The sequence below is a fragment of the Mytilus galloprovincialis genome, chromosome 5, assembly GCF_965363235.1.
Source record: "Mytilus galloprovincialis chromosome 5, xbMytGall1.hap1.1, whole genome shotgun sequence".
Lineage (NCBI taxonomy): Eukaryota > Metazoa > Mollusca > Bivalvia > Mytilida > Mytilidae > Mytilus > Mytilus galloprovincialis.
The window spans coordinates 77857569-77881835 of record NC_134842.1 but is presented as its reverse complement, the minus strand read 5'-3'; the positions used below and the strand labels follow the sequence as shown (position 1 = coordinate 77881835).

General features: G+C 31.5%; 1 protein-coding gene across 1 annotated transcript in view; it reads left to right on the top strand.

Moving 5' to 3' along the window:
* Nucleotides 1-24267, top strand: part of LOC143074152 (uncharacterized) — a 164345-nt gene that overhangs the window by 118785 nt on the left and 21293 nt on the right. Inside the window, exons 11-16 of the mRNA XM_076249700.1 lie at nucleotides 743-1000; nucleotides 1791-2048; nucleotides 2825-3055; nucleotides 12612-13274; nucleotides 14929-15047; nucleotides 19734-20948. Of these exons, the coding sequence (XP_076105815.1) occupies nucleotides 743-1000; nucleotides 1791-2048; nucleotides 2825-3055; nucleotides 12612-13274; nucleotides 14929-15047; nucleotides 19734-20948 (2744 nt within the window). The remainder of the gene's footprint in view (nucleotides 1-742; nucleotides 1001-1790; nucleotides 2049-2824; nucleotides 3056-12611; nucleotides 13275-14928; nucleotides 15048-19733; nucleotides 20949-24267) is intronic.

The window sequence follows — 24267 nt, the reverse complement described above, 5'->3', positions numbered from 1 at the left end:
ATAATTTAGTGCCTATGCAGGATAGTTTAACAAAGCACTGAATGTATGTAACTTTAATAAGTAATTCAGATTTCAAATATCTTTTGTAATTTGTGAACTTTATTACGATGTTCTGACCCTCGTCCCTTTATTTAGCTGCAAATACCCTATGAGTGAATCAATATTAATACCAAAATATGCCATCTTTAATAACATGTCAACAATATCGTAACTGAATCCAATCTTGATATTCAAAATAACAAGATGTGATATGTTTGCCAATGAGGCAACTCTAGATCTCCCCAAGAGACCAAATGACACAGAAATTACCAACTATATGTCACCGTACGGTCTTCAACAATGAGCATAGCCCATGCCGCATAGTGAGTTATAAAAGGCCCGGACATGACAAATGTAAAACAATTCAAACGGGAAAACTTAGTCTGTGTAAGTGTTTGTTTAGCTTTAAGTTGAAAGGCGACATTTTAATGCTTTGTAAATAGATTTTTTTTTAAAGATTAGAAATGAAATACATGAACGTACAAAATGTACAATATAGGATGTCTTCATATTGATTATCGAAGGATGTCATTGTACCACTGAAAAAGTTAGTAAATTTTCACACTTGTTTGTGATATCGAAAACCCTGATGTATTAATTTTTCGGTTGAACCGAGTTTTGTTTCGTCTAATTCAAATACGCTATTACATACATGAACGATTTGGAATAGTTGTATATTTGTTTTAATAATTTATCTTAATAGATTGTTTTCTGGGAGACCCTTCCAGTGTTGACTGCATAGAAGGACAAAATGCAATACTCACCTGTGAAGTCAGCCAAACAAGTCTACCTGTAGAATGGCTGAAAGATGGCAATGCTGTTAAACTGGACGAACATTGTGAACAGTCTAATGAAGGCACAAAACACAACCTTATAATAAAGAACGTTAAATCAGATGACAGAGGAAAATATTGTGTGAAAGTTGGTAACTTTTCAAGAGAAATACAGCTAAAAATTAAAGGTATTCGAGGTCGTTAAGAAACTTAATATTAATACAGATGTTGTTCTATATTAGGTTACGGACGTCATAACAAGTTGGTTGAACGTTCTAGCCAATCACGTGTCGAATAGGTGAGAAAATGACGTCAGATTTAGATTGCGATGCAAACACCGAAAATAATTGCCATTTTTTTATACACTGCATTAAACTGCCTGTGGGTTTATTGCATCATCCAAAATATTCACAAAAGAGCAGAATATGATTACCCTTTCGTTGCACCTGAGTTACCCTATGTTTTTGATGGGGCTCGTGTAGCTTATTCGTTGGTTTTCTATGTTGTGTCATGTGTTCTATTGTTTGCCTGTTTGTCTTCTTTCATTTGTAGCCAGACGTAATTAGTATATTTTCGATTTATGAGTTTGATTGTCCCTCTGGTATCGTTCGTCCCTCTTTTAAACAAATACTTGTGTTTTATAATCATTTTTTTCCAACTAAGCCATTTAAGGGGAGATAAGTCTTTTAGTAAAAACATTATACTGATCTGATAGGGAAATGTTCATTTTTTGACATTTAGTAAGAAAACAAGTTCGATGACACCATTTTTTCCTTTTTTTCTGAAAATTTGATTGAACCTATCTTCTCAAAATTTAATTCAAAATTCTATCGCATATATTTGTTTGTGATATCCAAAACCCTGATGTATTAATTTTTCGGTTGAACCGAGTTTTGTTTCGTCTAATTCAAATACGCTATTACATACATGAATGATTTGAAATAGTTGTATATTTGTTTTAATAATTTATCTTAATAGATTGTTTTCTGGGAGACCCTTCCAGTGTTGACTGCATAGAAGGACAAAATGCAATACTCACCTGTGAAGTCAGCCAAACAAGTCTACCTGTGGAATGGCTGAAAGATGGCAATGCTGTTAAACTGGACGAAAATTGTGAACAGACTAATGAAGGCACAAAACACAACCTTATAATAAAGAACGTTAAATCAGATGACAGAGGAAAATATTGTGTAAAAGTTGGAAACTTTTCAAGAGAAATACAGCTAAAAATTAAAGGTATTCGAGGTCGTTAAGAAACTAAATATTAAATCAGATGTTGTTCTATATTAAGTTACAGACGTCATAACAAGTTGGTTGACCGTTATGGAATGATGATATCGGATATGTTCCTTATGTCGGAAATACAATCCACTGCCCTTTTCAACACGAATGTGGCTTCCCGAATTAAACTATTTACCTGGCTTTTAATAACATGATCAGCACGACGGATGTCACATGTGGAGCAGGATCTGCTTACTCTTCCGGAGTGTTTGAGCTCACCTCAAGCTTTTGTCGGGGTTCGTGTTGCTTTAGTCTTATGTTTTCTATGTTATGTCTTTTGTACTTTTATGTGTCTATTTGTCTTTTTATTTTCTAGCCATGGCATTGTCAATTTATTTTTAATCTATGAGTTTGACTTTCCCTATGGTACTTTGTCAATGAAATGAGCACTGTAAAAATATTGTGCGTCCTATTCCTTTTTATTTACTTAACTTTACCAGGAATACTCCAAATTATAATTTTAAAATTCGAAGATGTAGAATTTAGAAGAACACATGATAATTGTAACAATTAAAATGAATGAACAGATTAAGAGAGAGATATAGATAAAATATGTAGGAGAATAACAATATTGAATCAAGGTCTACCATTGTTTTTTAACATGTTAACGACAATGCAATTGCTAATTTTATTCTGTCACATGTATAACATCCTAAATGAATGCGGGAACCTTGATTAGAAAATTCAATTTCAAAATGTTCTTCAGTAGTCATTCTGTTCTTTATTAAAAGAAATTCCAACTAAAGATGAACGAAATATATATGAGAAAGCCATGCAGACTGGAACAGAGATCAGACAATATGTTAGAATTCAGGTTATTGGAAAAGATCGAGTTGGAAAGACAAGTCTAGTACGTAGATTACTAGGGAAACAACTAGATGATGTAATAAGCACTGATGGAATAGATATTGACAAAACATGTCAAATAAGAACAAGTGATGGTGAATGGATTGTAGGTGAAGGTGAGTTAAATCTTTAGGTTCCTACCTGCAATGGATTGAATTATTGTATGTGTTAGCAACTTTTTACCTATATGATTTTCAGATGTGGTGAGTTTAGAGGTCTTTTTGTAAAAAGTGTCAACAGCAGAAAATCAAGAAACAGCTTATGGAATTTGTTATTTTAAAAGATTTGCCCTTAACTGAAAGTAATCACTTTGCATCCGTCGTCTGTCAACATCATCATTATAATTGTTGAATCGTTTAACTCCTATTCACAAAATCTAATTAAGAAAAACCAAAAGGCATAAACGACATGTCAAGACTGATCGATTCAGGTCAAGAGTGGTCGAGCCTTTGTCGAGGTCATTTCAGACTACACCAAGATCATCAAAAACAGAATAAAATAAAAGTCGAGTCCAAAGTCGAGAATAGTTATGTACAGTTAATTACTGTTAAGATATCGTCGAGTCTTGTAGAGTAAAATCACTGCCCGAGCAAATAATAAGTCTTTTTTAGACTAAGCACATTTTGTAGGGTAAGTCAACCCGAATTATATATAAATGTCCGGGCTCATTTCGCAACATCACCGTAATATGCGGGGTGTGCAACTCCATTTCAAATAAGTAGTCAAGTTGCAAATTAAATCTTTGTAGCTATGTAACTACTTAGTAAATGTTTTAAGGAGTTTGTGGTAAAGCAATCCCTGACTTAATTGTTTATTACATGTAGTTTACGCTTGTTGGTTCACATAACATCACTTCAGGAATAATTATAGCGAATAATTTTTGACATATCACACCATAAGACGGTGCCAAAGGAATATAAAAAAAGGAAATACCAATAGGGACAATAAGATAAAGTATCCTTTGTTTTCGTTAATGTTTTGTAGAGTTTCTGTTGTAATATTGATAAAAAAAATCTTAATTTGGGAAAGGACAGTTATTGTTGTAAGTATTTGATTTATTCAAAGTAAATGCATTTGGTTTATTGCAGCAGTATATCGCATTAATCTTTGAGTATTTTACAAAAACATATCAAAATAACGACCATCACAGAGACGTAATGTACGTAATTAGTAAAAGATAAACTAAAAACGTCATAGCTAAACAAGAAAAAAAAAACAAGCATACAAACGAAAGAACACAAAACCCAACATACAAGGATTAAATACTGAGCAAACCATACCAGCTCTACCAAAAAATAGACCTTCATATGATCGTAATCACTTTTGCACATAGTGAGGCATAGTGTATGGTGACAAGTGTGTGATTGATTTTAAACCGATAGAGGATTAGATTTACGGACATTCTTAAGTAAGCTATCTAGTATCATATGTTGTTAAATGTAATGTGACCTAATGATTTTACATCCACTTCGTTCTGTCTCTCGTGGTCAGTAACTGTTGTCAATTAAATCTAAAAACTAAATCTAAACAATGTCAAATAAATATCTCACTTATACGTCGCCAATTTTTTAAGAGTATTAAATATTGAAGGTCAATATGTTTGCAGATAATTTTTGGCGGAGGGAAAATGTAAAACGTCGAAAATCTAAGCGCTATCATGCAGTAAAAAAGTTTGCACAGTAAACCCCCATACACTTCTCAAATTTGTCTTCTTTGAAAACTGTTTAATCATTTAATACGTGTAGTATTAATATTTGAATTAGTATGAAATGATTTTACTGTCCTGCAAAAAATACATTAAATATTATTGTTTAGTTTTATTTTTCTCGACTTATAATAGGTAAGTGTATCTATCACAGAAATAATGGCCTCGTACATAGCATCGTAAATTGAATATCACTTTGAAAGAAACCTCATTGCTACACACGCTACATATTTCGTCATGTAAATCTTGAAATACTATATTTCCCATTTGGTAATGTAGATAAAAATCTAGTTGAAAAATTTGATATCATAATTCGTTGACTGAGACATAGAAAATTATATAGGACAGGAATAGTTACTCAGTATTTTATTTTAATAGATAACTGAGATAAATAACGAATTAACTAAATTGGCTGAAGGAACATTTCACTTCAAACAAAGCAGAGATATATCCCTATATTTCAATTGGAGATACACCATGGCTATTCACCTTTGTTATATTCCCAATTCTGAATTGCTTGATTTGCTAAAAAGTAAAATGAGCTCATAGATTGAGTTCAAACGATACAAAGCATTCAAACAATGTAATACTAAGAAAAGGCTAATAATAATTCCATGGGAGTGTGGAAATAGAACAGTGAAGTTAGTGTAAAACTATTGTATTATGGTTGTAATTTAAAAAAGACTAATGCACTTGGCTCATAAATACATGTTTCCTCATTTTAATCCAAAGTGGACATATTGGCAATTGTACCACACATTCTTATTCTCATATGTAACACTTTAAACTGAAACGCGATGAATGATAAAGAAAAGACCAAACTACAAACAACAGTACTCAAATCAAAACATAGAAAACTAAAGAATGGGCGTCACGAACGTTCTTTAAACTTCCGTAATGTTAAGCATATAAGATTTCAATAACTAACAAAAAGAAATTTTACATATTTAAGCATATATCGAGTTAAATAAACAACAAATTACATGTAGTATGATTGCTAAAATGTCAACTATCCGCCAATATAAACAATTGGTCGGATTCCTAATGAAACAAATACACAGTTATCGTGCCTTGATTGTTGTTGTCCACGCAACTTGTCCCTAGTGTGGACAGTGAGTTACTTGCCAATTTTTGTTATACCCCTTCCAAATTTATTTATTTGAATTTTATACCTCAAATAGCAAGAAAGGGGATAAAATTGCACTTATTTAATTCATGAATTTTATAGTAAAGTAGTGATTTGGTCCAGCTGATAAAGGTTTAAAATTTGCATTTCTGGAGCTTTCAAAAGATTTCAAGACACCCTTAACGTACAATTGTCCATTGTTTTCTATCATTTTGATATAATTTGTCCTAAAAGTAGTACAACACACTATAAAAATATTATTGAGAAACCGCAGGTTGATTTTTTTTTTTATTTTCATTAATTGTCTTAAAGAAATGCACTGCGATATAACTTCGACCAAATGTACAAGTAAACAAACAGATGAGATATTATTGCCAATAATTCAATTAGCAACTTGCGTTTATCATGTGTATGTAACTAATAGAATGACTCCATACTGCTTACATCTAAGAGCAATACCGAAAACATATATATAGTGTAGTAAGCCACACAATTCTACGGCAATACAAAATGAAATTAATTGTCTTGATTCATGATATATCAATAAATAAATATGAAAATAGCCAACAATACAGACTAACTTACATGATCCTGTCTTGATACAGAAAGAGAAATAATGTGACGGATTAAACATGTTTTTGATATCCCAACCCTCTTTAGACACGTTGATCAAGGGTGTTACAATATAACAAATGATGAAATATAAATCATTTAGAAAGGGTAAGATTGGTCAATTAGGCACATAGCAGAAAATAAGGAAAACAACTAGCAAAACGACCGTTCAAAGAGTACTTACAGTTACAAGTGACAAAAAAGCATTGTAGATTTATATTTTCTTACACCAGATTCACGTTTCGTCTACATACAATTCCTCGGTGGCGATCAATTCAAAAGAGATAGAAGGACATGTCAAATATATCAAGTTGAAATCATAAAAAGCTGCACATTTTGAAATATTGTGCTCAAAACGGTAAATACAATGGTTGCTTTGTGGTGGAAAAGCCTTAGAAAATAATAAAATCGTCAATAATTAATAATATTTTTACAAGCGTTAGATATCCATATCCATTATGTAATGGAAATCAAATTAGTGTTAAAAAAAATGACATTGTGAAGTGATAAAATTGTAATATCGAAAGGATGAAGGTTTAATTTCTTAGATGATTTAAGAGTAAACTAATTTTGGTCTGAAAAGCTCTTAGGATTACAGATACGCCAATCAGCTCCCCTGGCGGACAACTATTAAATTTTTAGGCATGGGGATCATTTACACGAACAAAGTTTTTTAAAGATAATCAGAAAGATTCCGTCCCATTGGAACATTGAAAAATACGATGTTTGAGTACTGAATGCACTGATTTCCTATGTATCAAAAAGTGTTGTATTGGTAAATATAAATAAATTTCTAAAAAAAACTGGTAATCCATCCCTAAAAGAAACTGAAAATAAGCGGCGTTGAGTTGTTTTCACTGACTTTTCGTTTTTGTTTGTGTGATGTTTTTTGTCGTTTCGTCGTTTTCATTTTGACGACAAGACAATCAACAACATTAACATGGAATTATTCATTTCGACCATGACTTAAATAAACTTAAACAAATATATTTTACTGTGGATGAGCATTCATTAGCTGTCATTCTCCTATAGATTTACTCGACTTGGTTATATTGATAATTCAGAATCATCATTGAAGGTGAAGCACAAACTCTGGATTAATTGATTCTTTTGATGTGTCACTTGTATGTAAGCGTGACATTCCTTTGTACTATGTTCGATTCCCGAAAAGTCCATATGTACCTTGAACAGTGTCATAATTTTTTTCAGGTAATTTCATTGAATTTTAAATCGTTACAAAATCTATAAAATACTAGATCTTTGTATTTTTTATTGATTTATTAAAGACATTTATGTACTATTTGTTACTTTTTTTTGTATAAATATTCTTGTACCATTATAGTTGTTGTTCCCGTTAAAGTTTTAGAATCGTGCTAGTTCATATCGCACATTATTATTTGTATTTAAAGCATATATTTGAATTCTCTGTTGTAATAAGACATATAACCTATGTCATGTTTAACAATTTTTTAGAATGGTGCAAGCGTCTTAACTGATGTTCGGTTTTACTTTTTTATTGTATAAATTTCAAGATTATAATAGTTAAATATAAGAAGACTTAAAGATGATTCATTTAACATCAGAATCTGACTGAGGAAAGATTTCTGTTTATCCAAAATATTTATAAATAATTACATTGATAGTTACCCTTTTTTTGTATTTCGAGTTGTTGTGTACAACTTTTTAGGCGTTTATATAATTTCGATCCAGCACCCTCGTGGGGAAAAACGTTGACTACTATTCCAACGTTTTATATATAGATATATATATACCCGAAGAACTGCGAAAGCAGTGAAAGTACTAGTAAAAAAGTGATGCATTGAAACCGTTATTATCTTTTAATAATTATATATATATATGTGTTTTATATAACGCAACCATAGGTTTGAACGTAGTTTTCAATTTAGACTCGTATATATATATATATTATCTTATAAATATTACTTTGTAACTTTTAAATATTCCGATCGTGCAAGACTGTCATTGGTATGCAAAGGTCAACTTCTATCATCATCATTACGTTTCTCATTGTGATGAGACAAATTACTTTTCAATCACATAAAGAGCATCTTCTTCCAATTATTCCTGAAATTATTCTTTTTTATAGCTGTATTCTAATAAAACAAAATCTGTATACTTTTATAAAATATTCAGGTGAATGACACATGTTTCATTATGCTGTCAAGCATACACTATTTCAAGTTGTGGTATGCATTTTTTGACTATGAATATGACTGTTTTGCTGAGTATGAATTTGCATTGCTATAAGACGTGTCAACTATATTTTATATATATTTTTTTAGAAATTTACCTGTGACGTCACTTTTGTTGCGTCGATCAAGTCGTGTGATAGACAATTCGTGATTCTGTTGTGCTGTTTTTATATGCTGTCCTAAGTTGTTTCACGTGTACGTTTTTATTTTGTGGTTAGTCAGCATATCTGTGTAATAACTGTATAATTGTATTGTTGATTTTTGTATTTCTCTATCCTGAATGTTCTTGCATTTATGTTTACCTTAGTCCTGTCATGTAATCCATTATCACTAAACTAGTATACATACTTTTTGAGGGGCCAGCTGAAGGACGCCTCCGGGTGCGGGAGTTCTCGCTACATTGAAGATCCATTGGTTGCCTTCGGCTGGTGTCTGCTCTATGGTCGGGTTGTTGTCACTTTAACACATTCCCCATTTCCTTTCTCAATGTTAATGTTGTCATTTAAGTGTTTTATTTAACATTGCAATAAAAGCCAGCCACAAAACCAGGTTCAACCCATCATTTTGTCTTAAAATGTCCTGTCCCAAGTCATGAAAATGGCAATTGTTATCTTACAATTCTTTTCTGTGTGAACTTGTTTGGTTTTGTATTGCACTTAAGTGTTTCTGTTGTTTCGTTGTTTTTCTTTTATAGGTGATGAGTTTCCCTCGGTTTTTGTTCGTAACCGGATTTGTTTTCTTATAATCGATTGATGACTTTCCAACAGCGGTATACTACTGTTGCCTTTATTTATATAATCTTCAACAGCATTGATCCTGATACTTGTTAAAGCATTTGCTACTTTAATATGGTGTATTCAATTATGGTAAAACTCATATGAAGCAGACATGCTGTCTTAATTTATCTGCATTATTCGATCTTTAAATACAAATACACGAAGACGTAGAACACTCCCAAACACATACAAATCAACACAAAAACAGAACACCATAACCACCACTTTATTCCAGAAACTTCAAAATATGCCAATAGCTTTAGTGAAAAATATTAAATGGAACCTACATACAACATTTTGTTTGCTAAATCTATTAATTTATTTAGATATTATGATTTCTATGACAATATATAAACATGCTATATAATTATCTAAACATGCATACGGTATGGGCTTAGCTCATTGTTGAGGGCCGTACGGTGACCTATAGTTAATATCTTTGTCATTTTGGTCTCTTCTGGAGAGTTGTATCATTTGCAATACAACATCTTCTTTTTTTTTATATATATACACACAAACGAAGGAGGTATATACAAACAGGGAGTGAAAATGCTCATTTCACGATGAACATAGTTAAATATACAAAAATTGTTATTTTGTTGCCTTTTTTGACAAAACTCGGTTAAACAACATGTATAAGCATGAAACACCAAACGACATAGAGTAAACAAATCAAAATTACTCTTAACCAGCTGCTACAAAACAAATAATGAAAGATATGTCTTGGAAAGACACATGTTACGCAAAAAGGCTACTATTAAACTGAATGTCATAAATCATTTTAAATTATCGACGCAAGTAAAGGAACTTCTAAAATGAGGTTCTTCAAACACCCGCGGTAAGATATGACTATCTCGATACGTCAACGTCATGGATTGTTTGTGCTGATTCACTCTTACTTCCACGTCGTTTGCTGAGAGTAACCCGAGATCAAACGATGTTAATGACGTCATTAATCAATGAAGTATGAATTAAAGCTTTATACGGAAAAATGCACATATTTGAAACTGGTAGTCGCCAAAACATTTAAACATTAACCAACGGTGGTAAGAATTTGTTGAAAGGACATTTTCTTAAATAAAAGTACTAAAATAATGTCGTAAAACATCTTCTTCCTAACATGTTTCAGTATGTCAATTATTCAGTTTGTTAATATTAATATGTTCAATTACAGGAACAACAAACATTTCCACGTTGAGTGTTTCGAAACAAATTAGTCGCTGTCGGAATTCCCATGGAAACTAATTGTGCACTATTTCTTGCGGACATGTTGCTGTATTGTTATGAGTTCCAATATATGACGAAAAACAGTAAAGACCCGTCGAAACAATATCTGACTAAAACATTTAATAACACTTTTATATATTTGGATGATATTTTGGCTCTCAACAATAACGTCTCCTGTATGTACACTAATAAAATTATCTTGCCGAACTTACTTTAAATAATGTTAATTTTAACCATGAACACTGCCCTTTCCTGGCTCTTGATATGTTTATTTTTAACGGGAAGCTTATTTCCAAAAAATATGATAAAAGAGATGATTTTTCATTTCCGAATGTTAATCATCAACTTTTAGATGGTGACTAGTATTTTATGGTGCTTATATATATGTATTTGTTTGATTCGCTCGTTTATGTAACAACGTCCTGGAATATAACGTAAAAAATATCTGTTATACTGAAAATTATTACACCAGCTTTTTCGATTTCACAAACTAGTCAAAACATTTAATTAATTTCATCATCGGTACAAGGAAATCATTCGTCAATATAAATCAACACGCAAAACATATTATACTTTACCTTCAATCTTTTACGGTAATATTCTTTACAAAGCACAAAATTGTCGGTATTCACCACAAAAGGCAACCAAACCTTCAGAAGGGATATAGTTAGGTCATTAAAGATGGCATAGTTTGGTACTAAAATTGATTCACTCAAAGAGTTTTGCATCGGAAATAAACACATTTATTTTAAACCTATTGTTAGAATGTTCTTCTCATATATCATCAAATGATATTAAACCCCTAACGGGAGGGATTGTACTTGATTTTCATATGATGACAACAAAATCTTTCAATCAGTTTGATTGAGTTCTGGAACTAGCATGTCAGTAACTGCTAGTATTATTTTGTTTTATTTGTTTATCAGTGTCATAACCCTAAGTTTCTTTTGTTACCTATTCTGACATCGGATACTGACTTATTTTAAACTTGGTTTTGATGTGCGTATATGTGTTTTATATTGTCTCGAGGTAAAGCGGAGGGTCGTGTATGTTTTTTATTTAATTTTAGTTCATTTATAAACTTTAGTTAAAGTTTAGTATGACGTTCATTTTTACTCAACTATGACACATTTTTGTTAAGTGGGTGTGGGATTTACTCGTTGCATTGAAGACCCGTTGGTAACCATCGGCTATTATCTGCTCTTTGGTTGGGTTGTTGTCTCTTTGACTCCACATTTTCATACTCAATTTTGTTTAATCTATTACAATAGAACTAATTTAAAGGAGCTTGAATTTATATTTTTTCCACCACGACGTTAAGTAATCAACATTTAACAAATCTTCTTTTCATAAAATTTTTTTTTTAGCTTATGTATCAAAATAAAATTGAACATTCTACGTCTAGAAATAACTATAAATAATTCAAGATGATAACTAAACTCTAAACCATTTATATTTAGGAATGAGTTACAATCTATAATTTGTCAATCATTAATGAAACAAGATAATACACACATACTTTCACTATTTGCGTAGCCAAAATATTTTTTTGTTTAATTGCATACTATTCGCAGTCATTGATGTTTAATCAGTCTTTACATGCCTGGACCGAAATACTGAGTTACGGCATCCAATACTGTCAGAGAAAATCCAAAACTGTAGCTATCTTTTCAGTGATATAATTTTTCAAGTCATTATTCTTGAAAGGTGGCAAAAGAGACTGCTTAAAGTTCAGAGATATATTAAACAAACAATTAAAACAAAAATATCAAATATGATATGCAACAACTACAATATTACTTTATTCCTTAATTATTGCATTAAAGGATTGATAGCCATGAAATGACAATTTGATTATGTTTTCAAGTTAACTCAAATGTTTGAGGAGAAGTCAACAATGATAAACATACCCAGCAAGACAAACTTATAATCAATATTTGTGAACATACTATATTATGTCTTTAATCGGAATTAATGTTATCTTACGTTTGATACTAATGTTGTGTGTTGCAGTTGAAACAGAAAAGATAGAAAGAATGAGGAGGTTGTTGCAAGCTGTTGACATCAAACATAAAGAAATAGATACAAATTCTACGCAGTCACAAGCATTATCAAAAAATGAAGAGAAGAGAAATGTTCAAAAACTAGGTCGTTCTGAAGATCATTCAAAAGATACGGAAAGGAGACAGAACAAACCACATCAATCAAACAGATCTTCTATTAAACGAGATGAAAAGAAAAATGAACAAGAGAAAACGACGCTTGAATATTTGAACAGTTCAGCTGCTCCAAAAAGCAACCCAGATAAAGAAAAATTAAACATTGATGACAAGGAAAACACGCCAAAACCTCGCGAAAAAGATACATTAACACCTAAGCAAATACATGATGAATCGTCCTTGTCTCCCGTTAATCATAATTTTAAAAACACTGATGATATAACAGACGCGATGATTAGTGAAATGGATACTATCATTTTGGATGCTAAAAATCAGAAAGAACTAATGACATCAGAAGGATTAGTAAAATGTGGCATATGGGATTTTGCAGGTCAAAGGGATTATTATGCAACACATCAGACATTTTTTACTCCCCATGCTATTTATATTCTTGTTACAGATATTACAGAAGATATAAAATCTTTCAAACAGGACGAGGAATTTAACTCAATCGAAGGTACAATTTGCAAAAATACGCTCAAAAGTACACATTTCATTTTGGCATATCTCCAAATAAAATTAGTATTTTGGGTATAACAAGATAATTTTAATGGTTCTTAATAATGATGGTCCAGTGATTGCTTCTAATAGAGTGTATTATTCAGAGCGACGTCTCATTCATTAATCTATTAATAGTTTTTTTGGTTTATTTTTATGTCCCTTTATGCGTATTATGTTTTGTGGTCTGTGCGTCATGTCGTCCGTTCGTTCGTTTGTTCGTCCGTCCATTTGAGCGTCCCGCTTCAGGATTAAGTTTTTGGTCGAAGTAGTTTTTGATGAAGTTGAGGTCAAATGAAATTGAAACTTAGTACATATGTTACTTATGCTATCATCTTCCTAATTTTAATGCCAATTAGAGATTTTACTCATTTTCATGGTTCACGAACATATAAAATGAAAGTGTGGATAGGGCATCCGTGTACAATGGACACATTCTTGTTTATCCTGCATTGCTTACGATACCTTCAAGAGGAGCCGTCTTCAATTTTCAAATGCTATAATTTTTGATTTCATACCAGACAGATTATCATTCTGAAAATATAAATATTTAAGAAGCGATTGCAGGCGTTCATTGTTTTGATTGTGTCACATGATAAGATATATATCTACCAGAGACTATCTGACGTAAATATTAGCTAATTTATGTCACAGTTGATTCTTCCACAATGAACAAAATATAATTCATTTACATAGTAAGCTAAAAAATACTCCGACATAACAATATGTTAAAAAAAAGCAAAAGAAATAGCCAACACTTGATGTGTGTTCCAAACAACAAACAATTGAAAATGTAATAACCGCAACCCCTGCGTGACAGGCTGCGTATATGGGAGTGACACATACATGTACAGCACAAAACGAAGACAGAATGTGAAAAAAATAAAATAAATGAAATACTATTATAATATACAGCAACAACAAAAAACAACCGCCGAATTACAGGTTTCTGCCTTCGGACAGGCACATGCAGGTGCAGCCTGGGTAAAATATGTATTACGCCATCCTACCCGGGACAATTTTGTAACGACCACAACAAAAAAAATAAAAATTAGTTGAAAACGAATCGAATCGACAAACCGAAACAAAGCACAACAAAACAAATAACAAAAACAATAAAAAGGCAAATTACCGGTATAAGAGTACTCGAAGCTATTGACATACAAATTATTCATTTAAGACAAAATAACAATCAGTTAATATCCAAACGATATAGCGTAATCAAGTCAGTTTGAGTCTAAAATTATATGTCCCGCTGTAATGCTAATGTATAATGATCGACAGGAAGAAAAACATAATTATTCATTACACATGATACTTGATATTCTATAGTATGCACACTTGAAATAAATCAAGTTGCAGCATTGACTTAACAGTTTATAATTTAATTCCAATGAGAATTCAAAATCACCAAATTGTCGAGAATATTTTGATGTACGTTTTATCTGTTAAAACTATTAATGACAGAACAATCGATTTTCCTTATAGGTTTTGGGCAAAAGCAAATTATTTTTCTATGCAAATCATCAATTTTTGACATAATTGTTTAAAAATAGTTGTCTTAAAAGATTTATCAAATAATTTATGTAATATTTGTCCTTGTATTTTTTCAGATTACATTGACTTTTGGTTTGACTGTATTCACTGTTTTTGTAAAGATGGGTCAGATCACACAGACCAATTGTGTCCACCTGTTTTAATGGTTTGCACTGGTACTGACAAGGTTGAAAAGGTACATAAGTTTTTTTAGACAAAATTATGTTTGCATTTTTTACTTTTCTACTCATTATATAACACTATGACACAACCTTATCAAACAAATGTTGTCCTATTTATTTAAATGCTTGTTTGATAAATATGATAACAAATGTATTTGCTGCAACTTATATATAATCTTTTTCTCAAATAAAAAAAGTTATTGTGCTTCTTTTAACTTAATAGAGGTATGATGAGAAGACGGAAGCCCTTATTGTTTTTCTTTGACAACATTTATGTACGCTTCTTCATGTTTTATGTTTTCCTATTGTGCCCTTTCGGTGCCCCTAGCACTTGCAGTCAAAGTCTACACACAAGCCTATAGAACACTTGTATGTAGGTTGTCAATACCGACACCACAGTCAGTGGTAGCCATTCTCTTAACGTAGAAAAATGGCTAGTAACCATCAATGTTTGTGTTAAAGGAGACAAAATGTACATCAAATCTTTCTTATCATGATTCTTTTCCTTTAAGCTCATATGGCTCCTTCGATCTCTGTCAGGTTATACAAACACTGGGCGCTTATCATTGTCATTATTGTGTACATTATTCGTCTTAAATATAATTCTATTTAAAACAGCATAATCAAATGCAATTCAACCTAGCAACAATAACTCTTGGATATACGGCGGATTCTTTTATTTTTATTTGCGTGGAAACCAATTTTCGTGGAAACAGTAAAATTTGCATTTTCGTGGTTTTGCCAAAGTCTATACACAAGCCTATAGAACACTTGTATTCAGTTGAACACCTGAATTCGTGGTTCGCCTATATCCAAGAAATCTGCAAAAAATAGTATTCAAGGAATATTAATGAATCCACAGTATTCTGTAAATAGCGCTTATTCGGTTACTACAGCTGCCTGAAAACAAAATGGCTGGTACAGTACAAATAGAATAGAACACTGACATTTAACCGATAGTTTTGTCTTGATTTAAAAAACAAAAAACAAAGCAGTTATAAGAGAACAAGAATATAAGAAATAGTAGGTGTTGATTTATCAAATATTGCAGAACAACTGGAAAATAAAAAGTGACAGCTTCTAGCATTTTTTATTTTAATTCAAAACATTTTTTGATAAAAAATATAATGACAGTTTTAATGACTTTAAAAGACGGCTATCATCCATTTTTATTTTTTCAACCCTTAGCTACTGGGCTTTTCTCATCTGTAGTCGTCCGTCGTTGTCTGGAATCTTTTGAAAAAGTCTCGTCCTCTGAAATTTTTTCTGCAAATTGTCATCTAAACTTATCAATATTATAATGGGTAGATGAAGATAATTTAAAGGGACATATAATCACTTTAATGTGAAATAAGGGACGTTCTTAATAATAATTGAGTTGTGCTAGTTTATTTAAAATGATAACTTTGTTGTATACGTTTAATGCACAATATGAAAACTATAATTGATATATGAACAATTTGATAGCAAAAAACCCAACATAAATATTAATCAATGTTGCACAAATTCTCTATGGACTTCATAAAGCCGTTGTGTCCTCAAACGACAACTAGGAAGACTGATTTATATAAGATAAAATTGACAATGGAAATGGGGCTAACGTTAAAGAGACATTAATACCGACCAAAGCGCTGTTTGTTTCCTTATTCCAATCATTGAATAATGTGATTGTATGTTTTGTATTAAGTAAATCTTCATAACGATTTATTTGATAAGATATGTTAGGGGCCAGCTGAAGACCGCCCCATGGTGCAAGATTGTATCGGTGTGTTATAGACCAATATGTGGGCTTTTACTTCTATTTTGCACTTTGGTTGGTTGTTGCCCCTTAGACACGCTCCCGAGTTCCATTCTCAATTTTTATAAACGTTTGACGACTGTTACACATTTGTTTAATTAAAGGTAATCTTGAAACTGCAATAAATCGAGATAAATTTTTTTCAACAAAAAATATGTCCCTTGTGTTGTTGTAAAACTATTGATTGGTAAAATTAAGAATAGCAATGGGAACATTCTCAAAATGACAACAACCTAACCAAAGAGCAGACAACAGTCGAGGACCATGGCTCTTCAACGCAGCGAAAACACCCGCACCCGGAGCTGGCTCCTCGATAAAACTGTGTATTATTTCAGTAAACATTGACGTGACACTAAACCTCAAAACATATAAACGACCTAAAACAAAAGACAGAGCCTCCTTGCTTTGGACAGACACAAACATGCAGCGAAGTCAAACATGGGAGGATTGATGTACACATTAAAAGCAATCAAAACAAAACAAAGAAGTCGAACAGCTTTAAAACACAGCGAAAATAAATTCTAAATATCAATGTCAATCAGCTGTGTATACTGTCTACATATAGGTCAACATGATCAGAATTAACCTGTCGGCTCCTTATAAGAGTAATTAATGTTCCCAAGTTTCTAATGTTTTACGGTTTTTAACGAATGCAAGCAATATAGATAACATCACCATTAACGCGTCATTAGTCCCTACGAAAACTTTCTATCCAAACACGGTCTTATAAGGGGTCACCACGTGACGGAGTTAAACCAATTACAGCGTGATAATTTACCAGTGGTGCGATAAATTGTAATAAGCAACAAAGTCCACCAAAATGAGTTATGCAGACAAACTAATTAATAATAGGCTTATATTGACAATCAAAATCAAGTTTTGCTTACTTATATCTTTTTGACCTTTTTTCTGTTAAATGCTCAGGTTGGTGTGAAACTATAAAATGTAAGAATAATCAGGATAAAAGATGGCAAATCTATAAAAATAGACGTATTAAGGAAGTTTTCAGTCATATAAAACACCAATGATTGTCTATTACAGTTGGTTCATTTTGGCTATTATCTGAAAACGTACATCAAATAGGTAGACAATTTTGACAATTAGATACATTCTACTTGAAAACAACAGAACACAATATATATTTCTTTGAAATAGAGGTATTTTTTAAATCATCCACAGAATACAAAAAGCAATTGAGCAGATTCAGAGTAATCCAATTAGCTTGAAAATAGAATTTCCACATTTTGAGATGGGCATAAGGGTTGCTACATGAAATAAATGTGATGGTGAAAAGAACTGAAGATATGGTTTATATTTTTATTATATTTTTTATTCATTCTGTTTTATATAGATCTGATGATTTCAGCCTAGTTCAAAATATATCTTTTAATTTAGTAGTTCTTATGTTGAGCTGTAACACCACTGTCCAAGTTAACGTGAGTGTTAAGCGTTCATAAACATGTTTGACATGTTTAATTCCGCCAAATCATTTATGTGCATGTCCCGATTCAGGAACCTGTTGTTCAGTGGTAATTGTTGGTTGAAGTATGTCATTTTTGGTTTCATTTACGAAAAGACATATGTGTGTGCAATGGTGTTTTTTTTTTTTTTTTTTGCACTATTTTGTATATCAAAAGTTGTAATCTCTTTTTAACAGGAGTGTGTTAAGGTTTTTGTTAAAGGAGAAGTCGAAGATACCAAAGGGATAGTCAATGTCAAAAACAAACTGACAATACTATGAAAAAAAGCAAAAACCGACAAAAATAAAAGCGGGATTCCTAAAAATTCCACAATAAAGAAAACATCTCATAAAAATTATAAACTTAAAACTGAGCACCACAAACCTCTTCAGAAACAGGTGGCGATCGCATGAGCTGTATAACGGAAATATATCCTGCTCTACACGTGGTTATTTGATCAAAAACCAATAATATAGAGAGTCAAAAAGGTGTCTGGTCTTTTGTGTCATTTCATCCGTTAACCTTACAGTTGTCCGTTCTGCCTCAATCCTAATGTTTTGCATAAAGAAGTTGTATAATATTAATTTCTTTTTGATATGAACTTTTGTGATTTTTTAAAAAATATATATGCAAAATGAGTTTTTTTTACTTAAAAGTAGGAAAATTAGGTACAATTTCCAATTTCCATTTCTACTTTAGACCAAATAACGTATGTGTTATCTAAAATAGGTTACCGTACGTATGACCATCAACCTTAACGCTTTTTTTTGTGGTTCATAGTCTAGACTTGAGTTTCGGATTTAAGTTCGGGTTTTGACTTAGACTTTCCCGTTCACTGTACATGGAAATGTTATTGTGATATGTAAGTTGATGTATTCTTTTTAAACCAAAAAACTGAATATTATGTTGTGTTTGCTGTACGGTCGATTATAAGTTTCTGAGTGTTTAATCTCAACAAAAATGTATATAAGGATATTGAAACGTAGCACCCTGTTTACACTATGAATATATATTGTGCCATATGTTTTAAATTTTTTAATTGCTCTTCAGACAGAAACATACTTTATCATGTTTATGTTAAACATACTTTATCATGTTTATGTTAAACATACTTTATCATGTTCATGTTAACCAGTAAACTTGATGAACAATTCTGAATTTCTATAGATAAAAGAGAGAAACCGTTTGATTGAACCACAAGTTTTTTTATTATAACTTTGATTTAATTTACTTCCTATCATTTTTAGTTGATATTCTATTCATAACTCTGACATGGGAGTCTGTAGCGTTGATGCCTTGTATATTTGAATTTGTTTTCTAGGTTGAAGAAAGAAAAGTGGCTTTTATTTTTCTTCCTATTATTTTTAGTTGATATTCTATTCATAACTCTGACCTGGGAGTCTGTACATAGCGTTGATGCCTTGTGTATTTGTGTTTTCTAGGTTGAAGAAAGAAAAGGGGCTTTTAATGAGCAATTTGACAGTATATTTCACGATCAAGCAAAAGTTAACCATAGACGAGGCATCTACTTTTTATCGAACAAAGAAGATGGACATCACGAGATAAAAAATTTGAAAGATCATATTTCAAAAATTGCAAAACAAATGGGGTATTTTGCTGAGTCACTTCCTACAAAATGGATTCACCTAGAAAATGCACTTGCCGTTCTAAAAGGTTTCAATATAGATGTTTATGAATGGGAAAACATGCTAAAGTTAGCACAGAATAATTCAATAGAAGAAGACGAACTCCTTCTTTTCTTGAATAACCAGCATAAAATTGGAAATGTTATATTCTTTAACGAATTAAAAGAATATATCATTCTACAGCCAGCTTGGTTAGTTAAATGTTTCAGATGCCTTGTGGATGATTGGAATCCCGAGAAAAGAAAAGATGCAATAAGCTTAAATGAGACTGCCTGTCAAACGTTGAAAACCACAGGAGAGTTATCAGAGACATTGATTGATCAGTTATTTCAAAAAGAGCCTACTTTACAGTTTGGAAACCGAAAACGCTATTTACTTTCTGTAATGGAAAAATTTGATATTATAGTGCAACCAGAATTCAGAGATACTGAAAACGATAAATGTCAAAAATCACATTCCTACTATTTGCCATGCATGATTGAAAAATCGCTTCCATTCGATGACATTAAGAAGATGTTTATAAAACCAAATGTAGAAGTTACAATAACGCCATGGTTGGTTTTTGAGTTTAAATTTCTCCCCCTTGCCTATTTCAATCACATTTTGTTCTATTACCTACGAAATTATACCGTTTGTAAAGAAAAGACAGAACATCCGGCCTTATATAGAGGAAAGGCAGTGTTTTATTTGGATCACGATAAACTCAGTAAGTTCATTATCTGTTTTTCACGAAATGCCATTTCACTACAAATTTGGAAATGGAGTGATGTAGACGAAAACATGTATAAAAAGGTTTTAAACGAGCTTTGTGATAGGATTGAGAGCATAAGAGGAACAATGGGCCAGAACCTGTCTTACTATATAAAGGCAAAATGCCAGACTGCAGATTTCGCAAAACGAGTTGGTAGAATAGGCTATGAAGACTTACTTGAAAAGGATTTATACATGTGTGAAGAACATGATGATACCCACCGCAAAACAGACATTGTAAACACATGGTTAAAACATGACGTAAGTATTGAATAATTGTTGATATTTTTTCAGTTGAATGAACTTTGCGGTATCTCAACCTTGGCAAAGAAAAACCTATATAAAATTGTCTAAAGTATCGTTTAAATTTTACTCGTTTAACAATCCAGTTAATACTAACTCACCCATGTAATCTTGATAAACTTTGACATTAAACCCGATCCCGCCTTTGGTTATATGTAATCCTTCACAATGCGATGCATCATTGAGAAAAGTCGTTTATTATAGTGTTATTAACTGGCTGTTTTTGTATTGACCCTGTTATAGATTCGTAGTGGGTTGTATTAGACCAGGGACTGTTTATTTATTTTGAGCAATCAGTGCTATCTAGATAAAATAGATTATATACGGGTTCGGGAGTTTCTCGCTACATTGAAGACCCATTGGTGGCCTTCAGTTGTTGTCTACTCCATGATCGGGTTGTTCCCCATTTCTTTTCTCAATTTTATATACCAAAGTAATTGAAAAATACTCAGATAATTCAAAATTATAATTGATTTTGTTTTGTTTTTTCTACATTGTAATGATTTGTGTCAACAGGAAATATTATCACCGTTTAAACATGTTAAAGATCTTTCTACTTTTTGGGTATATTTTGATTTATAATAAACAAATAATGCTTAGTGAGTAAGTGCATTATTCGGTTATTCGTAATGTATTGATAATAACACAACAACCACTTCCACTGGACAGGCGTTTATTACAACAGGGTGTTTATAAGCGACAAAAATAAACATGTGGTTACTGCTAAATTCTGAAATAACTAAGAGTAGACCATTATGGTATTATTTAATTTATATTTTTATTTTCTTTTAATCAATTTGAGAGATATGGTGACCCAAAAAAGTGATCAAAATACCAAAATGGTATTCAGAGTCATCAATCAAAAAGAGAAAAAAACACGAAAAAAAGCTAAACATGCTAACATATACGAATTATAACAAGATACTAGACTATAGAACACGAACCTTGCCAAAATTAGGGGTGATCTGAAAGTGCTCAATTAAAAAAAGTAAAATAGAGTTGTTTTGATATATTTTTTGAGAAATTGAACGTCTTATCGTCGTTTTTTTCATTTATTATATGCATGTCGATATCATTGTTTTCGACTCTTTAGTTTTTAATATCCTATTGGTATCTTTAATCTCTTTGGGTTCTTTGAAATCCACTGTTGGATATCTACTAGATTAAAAGCTTGTCTGTTTTTTTTATAAGAATTGTATTCGAATGAGTATTGTTAGCATTGTGGCCTTCTTGGTTGGATTTAAATTATTATCAATACTGTTTAGTTGGAGATCATATTATAAGTAGTTATCTGAAAAAAAAGTTTTTAATGTTTAAATGACCTTTGTATTGAAAGAGTTTGACCTGTGGGTTTTTTTGTTGTTTTTTTTTGTTAGTTGCTTTTTATTTTGATTTCGTATTTAAATTATGTGAACTGTTGTTAAATCGGATGTTCGTATTATTGTTTCTTTGATCAATGAAAAGATAGCTACATGTAGTAAAGTAATTTGGTGAAATCACAAAGGCACTAATAAAAAAAACAATGCAGGATATGTAGATTTCAAATAGTAAATATAAACAGTAGTAGGACAACACTGATTGTTGATTTGCCTTTTAAGACACACTTATTCTGACATAAGAAAAAAAATCATTGAAATCCTCATATGTAACGAGCTCAAAGTTTCCCCATCAATTTCATGTCCTGTTAACTGACTTCGCCCGAGGGGCAAAGTGACCTTTTAAAATCACTTGGCGTCCGTCATCGTATGTCGTCGTTCCGTATTAACGTTAACAAAAGTGTTCTCTGAAAGAAACTATTAATTCAAATTTTAACAAACGTGGCCACAATCATCATTGTAGTGTTTAGTTTATAAAATGTGTTTGATGACGCGGTCTGCCAACCAAGAAGACTGTCGTGGCTAAATATAAAACATAAGGGCTGAAATTCAAATTTTGTCTATTATTTTGTACGCCTTATCAAATAGAAAAAATCTGACAATATCAAAGCATTTCGAGAATTTTGAGCTCTACCAATTGATTTCAAACGACTTATTATAAGAGTTATTGCCTAAACGTGACAAACTTTATAATTGTGTGTTTTATACTTGTTTGGCATATTATCTTGAAAACTTTAATATATTGTGTTGTGTATTTATAACTGCATTTGGGTTCTTATATATTATTATTATTATTATTAGAAGGCATTTTTATAGCGCATTATATAAAAATACAATTACTCTTAGCGCTTTACATGTTAAAACAAAAATACACAAGTTCGTACATACACGAAATTACAAAGTTAAAAATATACCGAAATATGTATAAAGCATACATCAAATCAACTATAAAAAGTTAAGACTACAGCAAATATTAATTAATAAGTAAAAATTTTAATAACTAAATATTTCGAAAATTTGCTGAATTTTGTTTTTAAAAATAAGTTACTAAAATATTCCAGCTTGTAAAAAATAAAATAAGAATACAAACGTTATATCGAAATATACAGAAAGTCATAAAATCAGAATAAAATTAACAAAATATTAAAAATCAACATAAAATATATATATATATAACACAACTATACTAAAATAAACGTGACTGCTTCTATAACTACATTTTATTAAACTGAACTATTTCATAGATACATACATAGAAAAGTATGAAAGATAGAAACCAAATGATATTTAATTGCCTTATTGTTTACAATGTCAGATTATCTGCTGTAGGTTAAATAATAGAAGATAAAATAAACAGTCACATAAAATCTCAAAACACTATTGTTCCTCCCTGCTAATTCCAGACGTGTGATCACGTGTTCGCATGATAAGAATTATGAATGAAAATTGACCTAGCAAATTGAAAATAAATATAAAGAGTAGATAGAAAGATATAGGTCATGCAGTTTACAATTATATTTACTCATGCAAGATCAGACCTTGGTCTGATTATGATTACACGAGGGTTATTATGCCTCATAATGTGCAACCATAAAAGTCCTATTTATGCACACTGACTATTCCATTTCGGCAATCAATCTTTTTGGTGGATTTCGTTCTCTTATTGGATTTCGTAGCGGTATTGACATTTCATCGTTTTTGTTTTGCTCCGGTGATTTTTCGGCCTGTTGTTGTGTGCGTGTCTCTGTATTGTCAACTATACTGTTATCGTTTTCGGTTGATTGTTCATACGATTTTGGCATTTGAGTATACTTTAACTGTTCTGTATGCCTTCTCCATGTGTGTCCGTTGTCGGTTGAAACTTTATACATGAGTGGTCCTTCACGCTCGCTTATAATTCC